The following is a 19,286-nucleotide window of genomic DNA, read 5'->3' as shown; positions in this document are numbered from 1 at the left end:
ATGTGAGTATCAGTAAGTTTTGAAGTACACAGCTTACCTGGCACATAAAAGTATAACTTCCTCTTTTTAGTGGCTACCTATTACATATGTCCACTTTTAATTTTATTTCATAGCTTATGTGCTTTATTAAAATTTCTCCAAAAGTCACATAGAAGAGATGTTCAACATATATTCATTCAATGAATAAATTAATGAACTACATTAGGAAAACAAGAAAATCAATTTCAAACACAAAGCCCGCACTTTGAAGAGATTTCTTCGTGAATGTAAGCCATGAGTAAAGGCTTCATTTCTAAAACACAGATTCTATTATATTAAAGGTTTAGCAGTATTGAACACAGGATATGTGGCCATAATTTTCTCTCCTTTACTCCACCTCTTGAGCTCAATTTACTGTAAATGTTTTAGCTACTCATCAGTACCAGTAAAATAGCGGTACGTGATAAAATAAAATATACCAAAAACACCAATCTCCCAAAGAGCTATATGCAATTAAAAGACTATCATTACTCAAGATATGGTAATCTTATGCATTAAAATGAAAATAAATTGTAGGGCATATTTGAAAAGTATAATGGCAAATACAATTTATTTCTAAATGTAAATTAGATATTTCTACTAATAAATATAATTCATAAGTTTTTCAATGTGAAACTAATGATATAAAAAGGTTAATGGGAAGAAAGCAGCTTCATGATTTGGAGGAATTTCTACAAAAATATTTGTATATTGGGTCCTATTTTTGAGGTAATAAATTTAGTATATGCAATTTTCAATAGTCCATAATTTATTCTTCATTTTCAATCTGAAATCTTAGACATATACTCTAAAGTAGGAATATTTTGTGTATAAATTATAAAGTCCTATTTTTAGTAACTTTGTGTTACATACCTACACATATATCTGACATTTTACAGATTTCTTATTTTAAAATCTGAAAAAGGTTAAAATTGACACAATTGTAGAGGCACAGACACTCTGCATGTTGCTGACAAGTCCCAAGGGAGACTGGGAGAGCAAACCCCTGGTGAGTTAGTGCAAGGCCATCTCCTCATAGGCAGAGGACTACCTTCTGTTTGAAAAACAAAACGGGAAGGGCACAGCATTAAACCAAGCATGGAGCTCCGTTATATTCAAGGCCCCACAACTGCACAAGACATGCATTCAAAAAACCAATGAAAATTCCTGATGATTGGAGGGCATGCGTACATCTGAGTGGCACAAGAGGTGAGCTGTTTAGACACAAATGTGTGTGCTTTCTCGGCTTTCCCCCGTGATCGGCAAACTGCGGCTCGTGAGCCACATGCGGCTCTTTGACCCCTTGAGTGTGGCTCTTCCACAAAATACCACGTGCGGGCGCGCACGTACAGTGCGATAGAAACTTCGTGGCCCATGCGCAGAAATCGGTATTTTGTGGAAGAGCCACACTCAAGGCGCCAAAGAGCCGCATGTGGCTCGCGAGCCGCAGTTTGCCGACCTCTGCCCTAGACCATCTCCTAATCTTTCAGTCAATACCCTGCCTGAGCCAGATCGTCTGTCCATTTTGGACTTGAATACAACACCACATTGTGGAGCATGAGATCTGACTTTCTAAATGGCCATCAAGGGGCTAGATGAACAGAAATGTTATTTCTGCTTTGGATAAAACCTGGCCAATGGGAAATAGGAGACATGAGAGAGCCCAAAGTGTGCATTCTCTCTCCTCTTCCTCCTCCATGGACTAATATTGCATATGGTTCCTCCTTGTAACCCTCCCCAAAAAGTCTTGTGTGCCAATTGCTGGCCATCATTTTGTCTCTCAACACATCGTAAGGTGGCAGCCATCTGAGTAATGTACCACAGCACATCATTCTATATCTTCTCTTGCTTCATTTTTACATGTGCTTCCTATTGCTGCTTCGGATGCCATCCCAAATAAATGTTATCACTTTAATCCCTATACCTTGATTCTGGCTTTAGAGGCCCCAGGCTAAGGTGTTCATTGAATTGTACAACTGTTATTAGCTCACTTTAAGTGACTTTATATAGCTAATACGCTAAGTGTCTGTCTGGGTAATGACGTCACATAGCAATGCCCAGCTTCCTCTCCCTAGCAACTAGCCTCCTTGGAGTTTCATAGCAATGCCCAGCTTCTTCTCCCTAGCAACTAGCCTCCTTGGAGTTTCTTCAGGCCAGGAACACGACTTGCTTTATAGCCAGGTGGAAACATTTTACACTGTAACCAAATGTTTGTGAAGCATTTTCTTATGCCTCATCTCATTTGATCCTCACAGAAGTCCTGGAGTAGGTAGATAGGAGACTCGATGGAATCCTATTTTCTTTTCATTAGCCGGAAAATGGAGATTTAGAAAGCTTTGAAAGTTGACCCGACTGAAAAGAAGTAAGAAATGGTGAACCTTGAAAATGACTTCAGGTTTTCTCACTGTGCAGAATATAGTCAAACACCGTTGCAGTTAAATATTTTACCCTTTGTTCTCCCTGCATAATCTACAATAATCTGCTTTGTGTTGATATTTACTGCTGTGTTCCTGACAATTACCTGAAAGTGAAGTTGGGGTGCTTCACTGGGCTGGAAAAAGTTTAACTAAATCAGAAAGCAGATCTAAATAATCAAGTTTGTTCTATATCTATAAAAGGCTAATTTGACTTGTGCATATGCAATACATATAAAGCTCTCGCTGGCACCAATCGCACTCATGTGTTTCCATCTGTCATTGTCGATTGTAAATTTGGTTGACACTTCTATTATAAAGAAAGGGCGAATAATGACATTAAAATGTTTCTTCTAATTAATTTCCTTTCAATGTACATGAATTCATGCATTGGGCCACTAGTATTATAATAAAAAGCTTATTTAGAGGACTAAATTTACACAATGTGATGTGTCAAATATATTTCAATAAAATAGATAATAAAAACAAAAGTTTATGTAGAAAAGATACAGAAAATATTGTATATAAAATAACATTTTAGTAGGGCAGCTGAGTTAGTAAAGCAATTATGAACTCAATTTTAATAAGTCAGATATCATTTTTATATATGCAATACTCAGCTTGAAAAATATCATTAAAAATATCAGAAATTGCCCTGACCTGTTTGGCTCAGTGGATAGAGCGTCGGTCTGTGGACTGAAGGGTCCCGGGTTCGATTCCGGTCAAGGGCATGTACCTTGGTCGCGGGTACATCGCCGGTAGGGGGTGTGTAGGAGGCAGCTGATCAATGTTTCTCTCTCATCGATGTTTCTAACTCTCTATCCTTCTCCCTCTCTGTAAAAAATCAATAAAATATATTTTAAAAAATATATATATATATCAGAAATATATATATACACAAATTTAGAAAAATCCTTTATATGCCTTTTTCAAACTATTGTAATAGATGCTACCTAATTTTGATGTCCCACCTTGTCTCCACTCCACACATATAATATGGATGAGTCAAGGCTATATTCTAGTGATATTCCCCCATACAATGATGTAATAGCCAAAATTTTGCTCTGAGAAATGATTCTCAGATATACCTGTCACATGAACCGAGAAATTCATGCAATCTACAGGTTTTGTGAAGTTCCATTTTCATTGTTTCCCAGCCTGAATATAGTTATTTCATTCATCTATTTTGACCAACTATTGTATCGGTTGCCTGGTAGGTCCTGGGAGTGAGTAGCAAACAACATAGACATGATCATCACTTTTCTGAGGCTTATATTGTACTGGGGAAGATAAATGATATGCACAAAAAATCAGATGTGGATATGATTTATTTTAACTTTTAGAAGATGCTCATATTTCATAACCTAAGAGTTAATATAGTCATGTAGAATTCAAGTTGCTGAACAAGATTGTACCTTACTTTCTTGTAATAGAGCTTTCCATCAAGGAATTTTCAAACACACTTTCTTTGATTTCATCATTTTCCAATTATTTTAAAACAGGTCTTTAAGATAGCCCCATAATTATTATATAGACTTCATAAATGCCATTTTAATGTATGCATAAAGATTCATTGCATTATATACCACAATTTCTTTACTATTCATACAGTGAGATCTTTTTTTTTAATGGGGAAGATCTAAGTCTTCTTATCTCACGTTTAAAAGTAAATTTAAGAATGAAGATGTAGGAAATATTTGTAAATATAAAGTCCAGGAGTGGTATAGAAAAAGCCTGAAATATTTGACAACAGACCTCAACTTCAACAATAGTTTTCCTTCAAAAACTATAAAAAGATGAATTTCCTAACAGCATAAAATTTGATAACAATTTTTCAATAATGTCTCAATCAAGTTTCTTTCATCTTTATCTCTATTGCAGCATGTGATTTTTCTAAGCTTTTCACCTATTTGTATCAAATCAAATATTTTTTTAGTACTCTTTATTGTATACATATACAGAATTTATTCTAAATATGTCACTCTTTTTTTTAATATAGTTTATTGATTTTTTACAGAGAGGAAGGGAGAGAGATAGAGAGCCAGAAACATCGATGAGAGAGAAACATCAATCAGCTGCCTCCTGCACATCTCCTACTGGGGATGTGCCCGCAACCCAGGTACATGCCCTTGACCGAAATCGAACCTGGGACCTTTCAGTCCACAGACCGATGCTCTATTCACTGAGCCAAACCAGTTTTGGCTAAATATGTCACTCTTGAATTGTAAGTAAATTTAGGATTTACTCTAAATATGTTTGTCACTCTAAATTCTTGGCAAAAGTTCTAGTTGCTGTCTGTTAACCAGAAATTAAATATTTACGGTGGAATAAAGTCTGTCCCAAATAAGCATACTCACTGTATGATTTAGAATTGAATATCCTTACCATGAAAAAGATTAGGAGTTCCAACACTGAAATCTAAACACACTGGGGTGCAAATTACAATTAAAAATAACAATGATTTTCAGAGTTAAATTGGCAGCTCTTAAAAATCCATAAATATAGATCACAAATTTTTCAACTGCAACATGATAACATGGATTATGTATGTGAAATACACATGACTTTATAATTCTAAGGAATTTCTCGCAGTATTGTGTATAATTAAATTGGTTTTCTGAAAAAAATGATTCAAGGTAAGTTCTTTCCATTTTTTTCTCATAGTTTTCATACACCCACATATATTTTTTTTTTACCTGATAAACTTAGACAAATCTTTGAAAACTGTTCAGTTATATACAGTGTGGTAAAACCAGTAGGAAGTATAATATGTTACAGGCTCCATCACTTTATTTTTGCTGGAACACAAATGAATTCCCTCTTGTTGATCTATAGTGTTGAAGGTTTCCATTCTTTCAGCCAGCATCTCACCTGCCATAAAGCTGAGAGAAAGTCCTGATTTAGCTTCTTGTTTCCCCAAATCAGAATTAGTGAGTGGCCTGAAACATAGACAAGTGTCAAAACCTGGAAACACAGAAAAACTGGTATATTCTGAGGATTATAGAAACTCCAAACTGAAATGATTAGAGTCACAAAGTAAATGGCAAATAGCAAGAGAAAGGAGATCACAGTTTGCATGGCCCTTACATGGACCTTGGTGCTGAGATCTTGAGTTTCTTTACCACTGAGCTGCATCCTCTTGAGATGTTTCCACAGGGAAAGGATTAACAGCAGAACAGCTGTCAGAGACACAGAAAAGGGTATGAAGTTTACGAGCGTAAATATAGTCAAATTTGAAAGGTGTATAATGTTCCTCAAGTTGGTCTTCCAAGTGATGTTTCCTTTATATTCACTCATCTTCATTTCTTCATCTATGCTTAACACTGCAAGACGAAAAACCAAGAAGACCAAAGTCCCCCACAGTATCATGAGAACCACTCTTTTAGCTCTCCATTTTAGGTGAAGAAAAAATAGGCTGGAGAAATTTGCTATCTTGAGCAAATAAAATATGCTGAGGCTGGTAGCAAGCCAGAGGCTAAAATGGTTGCTTACTACCCAGACAATAGCAGCAACAGTTCTTACTCTTAAACTATACAAAGCTGGATTAAACAGAGTTGCATACCAATGGAATATTATTACCCAGAGCAAACCAATTCTGGACACTGCCAGACCAGTGAGAATTCCATCAGTGCAGGAGATCTTTTGTCTCTTGACCCAGTCAATGCAGTTCACCAGTGCTATGAAGCCATTGGCAAAGTTTCCTAGAACAAATCCTGCTATAACTAGTGTGGAAAGAATGCTCGGGAATAAACTCATCATGTCGAGGCGGGGGGAAAGGCCAAGCCAAATATCACTGGTTGTGATTCATTTGATATTTTGACCTTAAGTTCTATTTGCAGCTGATCTTAAATGTGCATAAAATACTTGTTTCTTTTCAATTTTATGACCAATGCGAAGCAGGAAAACACCAGGGTATGCTAATGGAAGAGCTCAGTGCTTTCTTTATGAAAAACATTGTTATGTTCCAAACAGCTTATATGAACTCCTATTCAAATACTTTATGTCCTTCCTGTAGGCTGGAATATCTCATAACTGGTGTTGCTGTGAAAGCTGAATTCTCATTTGCTAGCATGCAAATATAGTCATATCTTCTTTCATTGTTTTGCAATTGTCTTTCTTTAACCTCGTTATAATTCGTGTTCATCAACTTCGTCATTAGAAACATTTAAAAACCCAATACGTTGAATACACAGAGAATGCTCAATTGTTCAACGAAGCTTGGCCATAGATAGGATTATTATCACCACAGATTTTTTAAAATTTTTATTGAATTTATTGAGATGACATTGGTTAATAAAATTATATAGGTTTCAGGTGTACAATTCTATAATATACTCTCTGTATATGATATTGTGTGTTTGATATTGTGTGTTCACGACCCCTAGTCAAGGCTCATTCCATCACCATTTATCCCCCTTTTTGTTTTTAATGTCAGATATATGTAGAAAGAATCCAAGCTTTTCCTACTAAAGCATCAAGGTTATCTTGGTACCCCAGGAAGGTCAAGACTCACTAAGGGCTGGTTGCTGATAACTAACATTTAAGTATACTCTTATTGTTTATAAACTCATAAGCATACAAGCATACGTATACACACACACACACACACACACACACACACACACACACACCTCATGGAAGAAAGAAATTATTGTCCCATAGTTTTCAAAATGGAAAAATGAGGTCATTTAGGTTTAAATCCATCTTTTATTTCATTCAGGCTTTTTAGGTCATTACCAAAAGATGTCAAAAACTCTCAGTTAAGGCTTTGATAGAATTTCTCATTTGAGTCTATGTAAAATTTACATATTAAATATTTAATATAAATGCTCACAAATGTTATATTCCTTGGAAACTTAAAAAGTTTACTTCTTCAAGGCTAGTAAGAATCTCTCTCATGCATTCTCAAAAGCTTTACCTGATTGCATCAGGCACATGAAGGATAATCTCTCTTTTGATGAACTCAAAATCAGTTGATTTGGGATCTTAATTACATGTACAATCCCTTTATGCTTGCCATATTCTGAAGGCTAGGAGTAAGTCATAGGTCTTGCCCACACTGAAATTGTATGTGGTATGAACATCTGGGAACAGTAATCATGGAGACTCTGTAGGATCTGTGGTTTCCACTGGAGAGTCTAGACTTCTCTATATATGAAATTCAGTCTGACTTTCTCTGTTTAATTCTTTTATGACTGGTTAACATTTATTTTATGATTAATTAATGCTAAAATCAGCTTCTTACCTTGGATATTATTGTTTCAGTATTTATATTATAACAAAGGAACTAAAACAATTCAATAGGAAATAATAAAATTCTTCAATAAATGTTGCTGAGAAAGTGAATAACAGCATGGAAAAATAAACTTCAATTCTTTTTTTTTTTTTTTAAATATATTTTATTGATTTTTTACAGAGAGGAAGGGAGAGGGACAGAGGGTTAGAAACATCGATGAGAGAGAAACATCGATCAGCTGCCTCCTGCACGCCCCTACTGGGGATGTGCCCGCAACCAAGGTACATGCCCTTGACCGGAATCGAACCTGGGACCCTTGAGTCCGCAGGCCGACGCTCTATCCACTGAGCCAAACCGGTTCAGCTAAACTTCAATTCTTATTTTACACCATACAATAAAATTAATTTGAGGAAATCATAGACCTAAATATAAAAGACTAGAGGCCCAGTGCACAGATTTGTGCATGGGTGGGGTCCCTCCACCTGGCTGGCTGGGAAGGGACCGAGGGAGGGCTCCAGGGAGTGTCTGGCCCCGTTTTGCCCAGTCCCGATAGGCCAGACCACAGCAGCAAGCTAACCTACAGGTTGGAGCAACTGCCCCCTGGTGGTCAGTGCATGTCATAGCAATTGGTCGAGCGGTTAGCATATTGGGCTTTCATATCCAATCTAATAATAGACAAACATGGTAATTAACCGTACCTCCAACACGCTTCCCATTGGCTAATCAGGGTGATTGCAAATTAACTGCCAAACAAGATGGCGGCCAGCAGCCCGGCAGCTGAAGCGAACAGGAGGCTTGCTTGCTCCAGTGATGGAAGAAGCCAAGGTTCCCCGCCTGCCACTGCTGGCCTCTGAGCTGCACTCTAAGAAACAATGTTGCAATTATAGAAGCTAAACAAAACTCCAGAAACCTGCTTTCAGCCAGCTGGGCCTCAAAGCTAGAGTTGCAACAGTGTTTCAATTATAGAAGCCAAACAAACCCAGATACCTGCTTTCAGCAGCCGAGGTCTCAGAGCTGGAGCCGAGACTCAGAGCTAAAGCTGGCTCTCAGTTCCAGTGACAGCCATAGAAGGTAAATAAATCCCAGAATAAAAAAGAAAGAAAAAAAGGAGAGGTTGGGAGCTTCACTCATCCGCCAGCCTGAAAACAACCCTCAGCCCCTCACCCAGACTGGCCAGGCACCCCAATGGGGACCCCACCTTGAAGGGGGTGTGACCAGCTGCAAACAGCCATCATCCCCTCATCCAGGCTGACCAGGCACCCAAGCGGGGCCCCCATCCTGATCCGGGACACCATTCAGGGCAAACCAGTCGGCCCCCACCCGTGCACCAGGCCTCTATCCTATATAGTAAAAGGGTAACATGCAAATTGACCCTAACAGCAGAAGGACTGGGAATGACTGGTCACTATGACACATATTGACCACCAGGGGGCAGACGCTCAATGCAGGAGCTACCCTCTGGTGGTCAGGGTGCTCTCACATGGGAGGAGCTCTGCTCAGCCACAAGCCAGGCTGATGGCTGCCAGTACAGCGGTGATGATGGGAGCCTCTCCTGCCTCCTCAACAGTGCTAAGGGTGTCTGACTGCAGTTTAGGCCCGTTCCCTGCTGGCAAGTGGACATCCCCCGAGGGCTGCCGGGCTGCCAGAGGGATGTCTGATTGCTATCTTAGGCCCAATCCCCCGGGGAGCGGGCCTAAGACAGCAGGTGGTCATCCCCTGAGGGGTCCCAGACTGCGAGAGGACACAGGCCGGTCTGAGTGTTCCCCCTCCCCCTTGAGTGCACAAATTTTTGTGCACTGGGCTCTAGTATATAGATAATATAATGAAGCTTCTAGAATGGGGTGGGCAACCCCTGGCACACGTGCCAAACATGGCACACCAGTAACTTTTGCTGGCACACGAAAGCCTCTCTTATAATCTTCTATTTACCATTTTTTTCTTAATATCTACTTTTTTAATTTTCAGATAAATTCAGTGTAGGTGCATCTTAGATAAATAAATAATTTTACATAACATGTATACATTAAAAAATAAATGTCTCTTGCATCATCATCGTATACTGTGTTTTTGTCGCTCGAATGAATTTTATTATTTCTTCAAGGTTCTTCACATACATACACCTTAAGAGATATCAAGTAGGTGTAACATGTTCTCAAAAAATTAGGGTTGGCATGCAGAAGAATTTTGAGTCAGAGATTTTGCTGGTTTTGGCACGCACTCACAAAAAGGTTGCCCACCCCTGTTCTAGAATATATATATACTAGAGGCCCAGTGCACAAAAATTTGTGCATTCGTTGGGGAGAGGGGGTCCCTCAGCCCATCCTGTGCCCTCTCGCAGTCTGGGACCCCTCAGGAGATAATGACCTGCTGGCTTAGACCTGCTCCCAGGTGGCAGAGGGCAGGCCCAATCCCTAGGTGCAGCCCTGGTCAGGCTCAGAGCAGGGCTGATTGGGAAGTTGGGGCGCTGCCCCCTGTCATGCACAGAGCAGGACGAATCGGGAGGTTGCGATGCCACCCCTAGTCACGCTCAGGGTACAGCCGATTGGGGGGTTGGGGCACCGCCCCCATCACACTCAAGGCAGGGTCGATAGGGAAGTTGCGGTGCCACCCCCTGTCACGCACAGAGAAAGGCCCATCAGGGGATTGGGGCGCCGCCACTGTCACACTCAGGGCAGGGCCAATGGGGAGGTTATGGCTCTACCCCGTCACACAAAGATCAGGGCCCGTGGGGGGGTGGGGGGTTGGGGCGCCGCCCTTTATCACCCACAGAGCAGGGCCAATCAGGGGGTTGGGGCGCTGCACCCTGTCACACACAGAGCAGGGCCGATCAGGGGGTTAGGGCGCTGCACCCTGTCACACACAGAGCCACAGGGCGATCAGGGGGTTGGGGAGCTCCCCCATATCAGGCACAGAGCAGGGCTGATCAGGGAGTTGGGGCACCTTCCCCTGTCACGAACAGAGCAGGGCGGATAGGGAGGTTGTGGCCCCGCCCCCCTGTCACACACAGAGCCGCAGGGCGATCAGGGGGCTTGGGCGCTGCCCCCTGTCACACTGATCCTGGTGCCGGGAGGCATATTACCCTTTTACTATATAGAATAGAGGCCTGGTGCACAGGTGGGGACTGGTTTGCCCTGAAGGGTGTCCTGGGTCAGGGTAGGGGTCCCCACTGGGGTGCCTGGCCAGTCTGGGTGAGGGGCTGAGGGCCGTTTTCAGGCTGGCGGGTGACTGAAGCTCCCAACCTCTCCTTTTTTTCTTTTTCTTTTTTTTATTCTGAGCCAGCTTTAGCTCTGAGGCCTCCGCTGCTGAAAGCAGGTTTCTGGCCTTTGTTTACCTTCTGTATTTGATACAATGTTGCGGTCCGGCTGGCTGAAGCCCGGCTGACTAAAGAGGGTTTCTGGGGTTTTGTTTAGCTTCTATATTTGCAACATAGTTGCTTAGAGTTGCAGCTGTGAGGCCAGCAAGTCAGGCGGGGAATGTTGGAGTCTGCCATCACTGGAGCAAGCAAGCCTCCCTGTTCGCTACAGTGCATGGCTGCCGGCCGCCTTCTTGGTTGGCAGTTAATTTGCATATTGCCCTGACTAGCCAATGGGAAGGGTAGCGGATGTACGGCTAATTACCATGTTTCTCTTTTATTAGATAGGATATAATATTTTTCTAACCTTGGGATAAACAAAGATTCTTGCCTAGGACACAACACACACACACACACACACACAACAACAACAACAACAAAAGTAATGAATTCGATTTCCTGAGAAGACACCATCAAGAAAATTAAAACCTTTGCCTTGGAATGGGAAATATATATGTAAATTTACGGTTACATTACGCAATTTCAATACTCCCAAAAGTCAGCCCAGCCCTCAATGCTCTGGAGATGTAAAACCACTAGTGAGACCCACCAATAGCACTGTTACTCTTACAGAGGAGTCTTTTCATGAACATGTACATGACCAAGTTGGTTCTTGTTTCAATTTGTGCACTGACAATATATTATTCCTCATTTGTGGCAGCTGTGGTGTACAGATCCTACAGGGGTCTCCATGATTACTGTTCCCAGATGTTCATACCACATATAATTTCAGTGTGGGCAAGACCTATGACTTACTCCTAGTCTTCAGAATATGGCAAGCATAAAGGGATTGTACATGTAATTAAGATCCCAAATCAACTGATTTTGAGTTCATCAAAAGAGAGATTATCCTTCATGTGCCTGATGCAATCAGGTAAAGCTTTTGAGAATGCTGGGCCTCCCCTGAGTGAGAGATTCTTACTAGCCTTGAAGAAGTAAACAGTCATGTTACAAAGTACCTATGCAGAGCACTGCAAGAAAATGAATTCTGCCAACAATTTGCATGAGCTTGGAAGTAGACTCTTCTCCAGTCAAGTGTGCAGGTAAGAATTCAGTATAATCGAAACCTCTGCAGCTGTGTAAGATCCTGAAGCAGCAAACACAGCTAATGCTTGCCCATTCCTAACTCCAAAAAAACCTCACAGAAATAGTATATGTGTGTTTATGGGGTTTAGCCACTACATTTGTGGTAATTTGCTACACAGTAATAGCAAATGAATACAGTGACAATAATAGAGAATTTTATTTTGCTCTATTTGGTAGAGAAAAATCTCTTCTCTATCTGGTGAGAAATGCCCCAGAATTAGGTTTGCTGGTCTTCAGTTTGTTGATTTGTCTGTGTAAGAATATGCTTCTTCTGGAATGGATTATGGTGCTTTCAGATCTGCACTAGTGAATTTTTGCTATCTGTATTTATTCTGTGCTGAAACTGAAGTGGTACAATCAAACCAGCCAGCTCTCTGTATGTCTGTATTCCATAACAAAAACCTTCACCTACTTTTGTGTATTAAATCTTGTCTACATCTGGAATATATTAATAAAATAGATTCTATACTCTCTTATATGAAGTGTTAGTGACAGATAGGGATGGCGTTTTCAGCCTTTGACAGGCCTCTATGGATGAATAACAGTGCAGGTCCTTGGGTCGTTGGAGCAGTCTTGCCATCCTCTGGAGCTAGAGACAGCTCTTAGCCTGCTACTGGGCCTTCATAGAGATAAAACACTTCGCCATGGACCACCAAGTTACCATGTGACCTGAACTGCCCATTATGACTTGAGTGTTTTCTGACTAACGGAGTTATGAAGTTGCACATGCGCATCAGTGAATGGAAATGGAATATAAAAGATCACGCCTAAGCAAGCCCTGATGACACCGCTAAGTTACATGAAGAAGTGGCCCAAATGCCCATGGTCCCCACTCCTGCTACACTGCCCTTTCTTTTCCAGCCTGCACCTCTGGCCTCATGGAGAGTTCCCTACAGTCAGTTGACACAGGAATAAGTGTCTTGGGCCTGGTTTACAGATGATTCTGTACAACATGCAGGTGTCATCCCTAAGTGGACAGCTGCAGCACTGCAGCTCCTTTCTGGGAAATCTTCAAATGACAGTGGTTAAGGGAAATCCACCTAGTGACAGAATTCTGACCATTGTACCTGGGTGTTCCCTTTGCTTTGGAAGATAAATGGGTAGCGCTGTAATTACATACTGATGCACGGACTGTGGCCAATGGTTTGGCTAGATAGGCAGCAGCTTGGAAGGAACATGACTGGGAAATTAGTGATAAGGCAATTTAAGAAAGAGGTGTGTGGACAGACTTCTCTGAATGGGCAAAAATTGTGAAGATATTTGTGTCCCATATGAATGTTCACCAAAGGGTGGCTTCAACACAGACAAATTTTAATAAATAGGTAGATAAGATAATGGGGTTTGTGGATAACAGTCTTTTCTCAGCCACCCTGGTATCACCCAATGGGCTCATGTACAACAAAACCAGAGCAATAGGAACAAAGTGGTCACTGCTGAATGCCCAATGTGCCAATAGCAGACACCAACACTGAGTCTCAAATATGGCACCATTCTCAAGGGTTGATCACCCAGTTACCTGATGGACTACTTTAATAATGGAAGAGATGTATTGTTCCTACTGGAATAGATGCCTATTCTGGATATGGATTTGCTTTCTCTGAATGCAATGCTTCTGCCAAAGCTACATGCATGCACTTACACAGTACCTTATCCACCACCAAGGTACTGTATACAACATTGCTTCTGATCAAGGACCCAACTTCACAGCAAGATAGGTGTGGCAAAGGGCCCAGGCTCATGGAATTTACTCATCTCAACTGTGTTCCCCAGCATCCTGAAGCAGCTAGCTTAACAGAATGGTATAATGCAGCGTTTCTCAACCTGTGGGTCACAACCCCTTTGGGGGTCGAACGACCCTTTCACAGGGGTCGCCTAAATACATCCTGCATATCAGATATTTACATTACGATTCATAACAGTAGCAAAATTAGAGTTATGAAGTAGCAACGAAAATAATTTTATGGTTGGGGGTCACCACAACATGAGGAACTGTATTAAAGGGTCGCAGCATTAGGAAGGTTGAGAACCACTGGTATAATGGCTTTTTGAAGACTTGGTGATGGTACCAATTAAGTGGCAATATCTTTCAGGGCTGGAGCAAGGTTCTCCAGGTTATATGCTTGGAATCAGCATGCAATAAATGGTGCTGTCTCTCCAGGAACCAGGATTCACAAGTGCAGGAATGAAGGGGTGAAAATGTGTCACCACTCACTATTGCCCCTAGTAACCCAATAGCAAAATTTGTTTCCTCTTCCTACAACCTTATGTTTTGCTGGCCTGGAGGACATTGGACAAAGGAACACTTCTACCCAGAGATATAGCAACAATTTTATCAAACTGGAACTTAAGACTGCTGTCCAACCACTTTGGACTCCTTAAGCCTCTATCAACAGGCAAAGAAGGGAGATACTGTGCTGGCTGGGGTAATTAATCTTGGCTCCCAAGGAGAAATTGAACACCACTCCCTTATGTGGTCTCTTAGTATTACCAGGCCTTACAATTCATATCTTTTGTGTTCTTCTATAAATCATCTTATATGGAAAAACTGAATAAAATACTTAACACCAAGCTTATAACGTAAGCCTTTTCATTTTTATTAGTTATTTTTATCTAAAGTTTAAAAGGAATCTTTAGATAGTGAGATGGAGATGATTGGCAATTCAGAGGCCCAAACACAGTTTATGGGAAAACAAAATAAAATGACTTTTTTTTTTTTCTTTAAAAAAGGCAGTATGAAATAAGTTTCCTAACAGCATAGTGAACCATAACAGCATTAAAATAACATGATCAGCCGAAACCGGTTTGGCTCAGTGGATAGAGTCGGCCTGCGGACTGAAGGGTCCAGGGTTCAATTCCGGTCAAGGCCATGTACCTGGGTTGCGGCTACATCCCCAGTAGGGAGGGTGCAGGAGGCAGCTGATCAATGTTTCTCTCTCATCGATGTTTCTGACTATCTCTCTCCCTTCCTCTCTGTAAAAAATCAATAAAATATATTAAAAAAAATAAAATAAAATAACATGATCATTTTGTTTTCTTCTTCATCCCTATTGTAGAACTTGATTGGTTACTAAGCTTCACCTATTGCGTTAAATATAATAATCTTACTACTGTTTATGGAACATGTATGTAAAATACATTCTAAATGTTTGTCACTCTTTAATTTCACTACATGCATCTTTTTCTAACAGTTCTAACTGCTTTCTATTAACCATGAAGTAAGAATTCACGATGGGATAATACATATGCCAAGCATCTATTCTCAGTGTGTGATTTAAAATTGAATATCCTTACCATCCAAAGGATTGGAGATTCAAACAACAAAGTCTATATTCACTGTGGTACATATGTGTGGTACTAACTACAATGGAAAGTAGCAATGATTTCCTGAGATGGGTTGTCAGTCCTTAAATATGCATAAATCTAGACCACAAATTCTTCAATTTCAAGAGGATAATGTAGAATATGTATGTGAAATACATGACTTCATGATTCTGAAGACTTTCTTACACAATTTTGTAAAATTAGATTGCTTACATAAAAAAAATGGTAATCTTATGCTTTTTTTGTCATAAACAAGCACACACATATATATTTATGTGATAAACTTAAGTAGAAGTTTTCCTAGGTGTAACTTACCCAATTCTATACACATAAAGGAATATAGTAGGAAGCACAAATGTTAGAGACTCCATCAGTTTGTTTTCTGCAATGTGCCCCACTTATTTCCCTTTCCTCAACCAGCACCTCAACTGCCACAGAAATGACAGAAAGGCCCGTCTCAGCTTCTTATTCCCCCAAATCAGAATAAATGAGTGGCTTGACGGATACAGGATTCCAAGAACCTTGCAAACCATGTGAACTGAATTGTTCTGCTGAGTACTCGAATTCCAAAGTGAGATGATTTGAGTGAAGAAGTAAATGACAAATACCAAGAGAAAGGAGATCACAGTTTGCATGGCTCTTATGTGGACCTCGGTGCTGGGATCTTGAGTTCCTTTGCCACTGAGCTGCATGTTCTTCAGATGTTTCCACAGGGAAAAGATTAACAGCAGAACAGCTGTCAGGGACATAGTAAAGGGTATGAAGTTTGAAAGCATGAATAAAGTGTGATTTGAAAGGTGCATAATGTCCCCCAAGTTAGTCTCCCAGGTGATGTTTCCTTTATCTTCATTCATCTGCATTTTTTCATCTGTGCTTACCACTGCAAGACGAAAAACCAAGAAGACCAAACTCCCCCACACTATCACGAGAACCACTCTTTTAGCTCTCCATTTTAGATGAAGAAAAAATAGGCTGGAGAAATTGGCTATCTTGAGCAAATAAAGTATGCTGAGGCTAGTAGCAAGCCACAGACTAAAATGGTGGCTTGTTATCCAGGCAATATGAACAATAAGTCTTACTTCTGAACTATAAAATGCTAGATTAAATACAGTTGCATACCAATTTAATACTAATACACAGAGCAAACAAATTCTGGAAACTGCTAGAGCAGTGAGAATTCCATCAGCGCAGGAGATCTTTTGTCTCTTGACCCAGTCAGTGCAGTTCACCAGTGCTATGAAGCCATTGGCAACATTTCCTAGAACAAATTGTATTGTGAATAGGCTGGAAAGAATGGCTGGTAGTAAAGCCATGATGTCTAAAAAGAAAAAGAAATCCAAGTCTAATATCACTGGTCGTGATTCCTTTAATATTCTGCCCTTAAATTCAATGTGCAGTTGTTTTCTGAATTTGCAGTGAATTTGTGGTTTCAATTCTTCGACCAATGCTAAGCAGGAAAGCTTCAGGGTATGCTAACAGAGAAGTTCAATGCTAGTAGCCCTGAGCACAAATCGGTGTGCCCATAGGTCGCTGCCACCCTCCTGTAGCTCTCCATCTGCTGCCCCGCCCTCTTGTAGCTCCCCCCGCCCCCTCCATAGCTTGTTGCCCTGCCCTCTCCTTTAGCTCTCTGACTCCCACATGCTTGCTGCACTGCCCCATCCTGCAGCTCTCTGCTGCCTGCTTGTAGCCAGTAGGTCGCTGCTGCCTTCCTATAGCTCTCTGACCGCTGCCCCACCCTTCTGTAGCTCCCTCCGCCCCCCTCCTCCCTCGCCCCCTCATAGCTTGCTGCCCTGCCCGCTACTGTAACTCTCTGCAGCCCTCTTGTACCTTGCTGGCCCACCCTCCTGCTAATCCTTGATTGGTTGTAAAACGCTTAGTCATTACACCTCAGGGTGTAATGGCTAATTAGCACATTTCTTTCTTATTGTATAGGATACTGTTTTCCATGGACTCCCATTCAAACAGTGTGTGTCCCTGCCACTGACTGGATTACTTCATAACTGATGTTGAAGTGAAAGCTGAATTCTCATTTGCTAGGATGCAAATAAAGACATACTGTTTTGCAATTTTTTCCTTGTTTGACCTTTCCATAATTTGTGTTCAACCTTAGTTGTTTATTAGTAAAATTTAGAAACCCAATATGCAGTGAATGTCTAAACTATGAGATAGAGCTTCGTCAGAACTAGGGTGATCATCACTATGAATTTTTTTTAATCCTAGGATTATGTGGAAAGAATTCAAGCTTTTCCTATCAAAACCATCCTAGATTTTCTCAGGAACAGTATAAAAGCTGGCTGCTGATAATTAATACTTTTGCATAACTATATTGTCAACAAGCTCATAAACACACCCCCACTAACTCAAATACACGTACATCTAAAGGATGGAATTTGTGTTCTATACTTTCCAAAATATAAAATTCGTGTCAGGAGGTCATTTAGGTTTAAATCTGACTTTTCTCCCATGCAGACTTCCAACCCACTATTAACAGCTATCATGCATATCTTTCATGCTTAGGTCTTTATGATAAAGTTTCCCCTTTGAGTCTATCTAACATTTAAATATTAATATTTATTTAGAAATTTTATAAATACTGAGTACTTCAAAAGAATGTTTTTCATTGCAGATTCCAGACTCCTATTTATAAATATATGCTTTTATTTTTCTCTGTTTAATTCGTTTTTTACTACTTAGTTTTTTAAAGATTAATAGGCATTAAAACCAGCCTCTACACTTGGGTTTTATTCAATAACAATTTTTATAGAGTAATGGTGTTTAGCAGAGGATCTTGGAATCAGACTGACAGAACAGAAAACACAGATTCTCTGCTTTGTATATCTCTGATCTTGGACTCTTTTAAAACTACTGTCTCAGTATAATCATCAGTAAAAAGTCAGAAAACAATGATGTCCTCTTTAGGTGGTCTTTGTGAGTAATAAGTATACTATAGGGTGTCCCCCAAAAATGTATGCATACACAGGCAGTGTTTAAAGTGTGTATACATATTTGGGGGGACACCCTGTATTTGTGTCGAGTGCTTCCAATTGTGCCTAATAAGTACACCTGTCACTAAGGATTGTTATTCATTTGATCCTGTGTTATTTGATACTTCAGAGTTAACCTGGGAGAGCACAGGCTTTTGAGTACAATGTAGCAGTAAAAGGCACAATTTCCTCCTATAAAAATCAAGATAAAGGGAGTTAATTGCCAAAGTTATATTTTAAATTCACCTGAAAGCTGAGCAAGGCAGGGAGGCCAATTGAACTTAAGATCTGGAAAGAGGAGAATCTTTTCAGGTAAAGAGATTATCTGTATATTCAGTGCAATCCCCTATCAAATTCCAGCAGGCTCAAATGGCAGTGAGTAACTATTCATAAAATGTAGATGCCTATGCATTTTGCCCAGAATAGCCAGAAGAATTTTTTTATAAAAGAACACAGTTGGAGGATTACAGTTCCTGGAAGGAAAGAAAGAAGGAAGGACTACAGCAAAGAAGGAAGCAAGGAAGGAAATTCATATTGTTGGATTCTAAAAACAATTATTTTGCAGCTGAGAAATTTTGCTTAATGGTCCTCAATCTTTTCTCCCCAGAATTACCCTACTTTTAAAGTGTTCCTCATTTAGGAGCAAAGTTTTTTGTAAATAACAGTAAGTGACAAGTACAGGTAATAGTCAAATCTGGAAGAACAATAGTTTGTGGTATTTTCAGGTGGTTTTGAGCAATTAAAAACTGCACTGATTTTATTATAACATGGTAAAATTATAATTATAAATAGGTACTTATTTCTTGGCCTATAGGAAAATTTCAATTCCAGGGATATGTTTTAGAATACAAGAAACTCCAAAGGGATAACAAAGG

At 40.2% G+C, this 19,286-nt stretch overlaps 2 protein-coding genes across 2 annotated transcripts; both read right to left on the bottom strand.

Annotated features, from left to right (window-relative positions):
• Nucleotides 1-5,261: 5,261 nt before the first annotated feature.
• Nucleotides 5,262-6,203, bottom strand: LOC139005654 (putative taste receptor type 2 member 33). Its single transcript, XM_070407848.1, has one exon. The coding sequence runs from the start codon at nucleotides 6,189-6,191 to the stop codon at nucleotides 5,262-5,264; it is 930 nt and encodes a 309-aa protein (XP_070263949.1). The 5' UTR covers nucleotides 6,192-6,203.
• A 9,622-nt stretch (nucleotides 6,204-15,825) lies between these two features.
• On the bottom strand, nucleotides 15,826-16,740 carry LOC139005653 (putative taste receptor type 2 member 33). The gene has a single exon (XM_070407847.1). The coding sequence runs from the start codon at nucleotides 16,738-16,740 to the stop codon at nucleotides 15,826-15,828; it is 915 nt and encodes a 304-aa protein (XP_070263948.1).
• Between the last annotated feature and the right edge of the window lie 2,546 nt (nucleotides 16,741-19,286).

This window comes from Myotis yumanensis, unplaced genomic scaffold, assembly GCF_028538775.1.
Source record: "Myotis yumanensis isolate MYYU_CA2020_CCGP unplaced genomic scaffold, mMyoYum1.0.hap1 SCAF_3, whole genome shotgun sequence".
NCBI classification, from domain to species: domain Eukaryota; kingdom Metazoa; phylum Chordata; class Mammalia; order Chiroptera; family Vespertilionidae; genus Myotis; species Myotis yumanensis.
This window is presented reverse-complemented; position numbering and strand designations above follow the sequence as displayed.

Coding starts and splice junctions, on each gene's coding strand:
- LOC139005654 (XM_070407848.1), bottom strand. CDS start 6,191: ATGATGAGTTTATTCCCGAGCATTCTTTCCACACTAGTTATAGCAGGA.
- LOC139005653 (XM_070407847.1), bottom strand. CDS start 16,740: ATGGCTTTACTACCAGCCATTCTTTCCAGCCTATTCACAATACAATTT.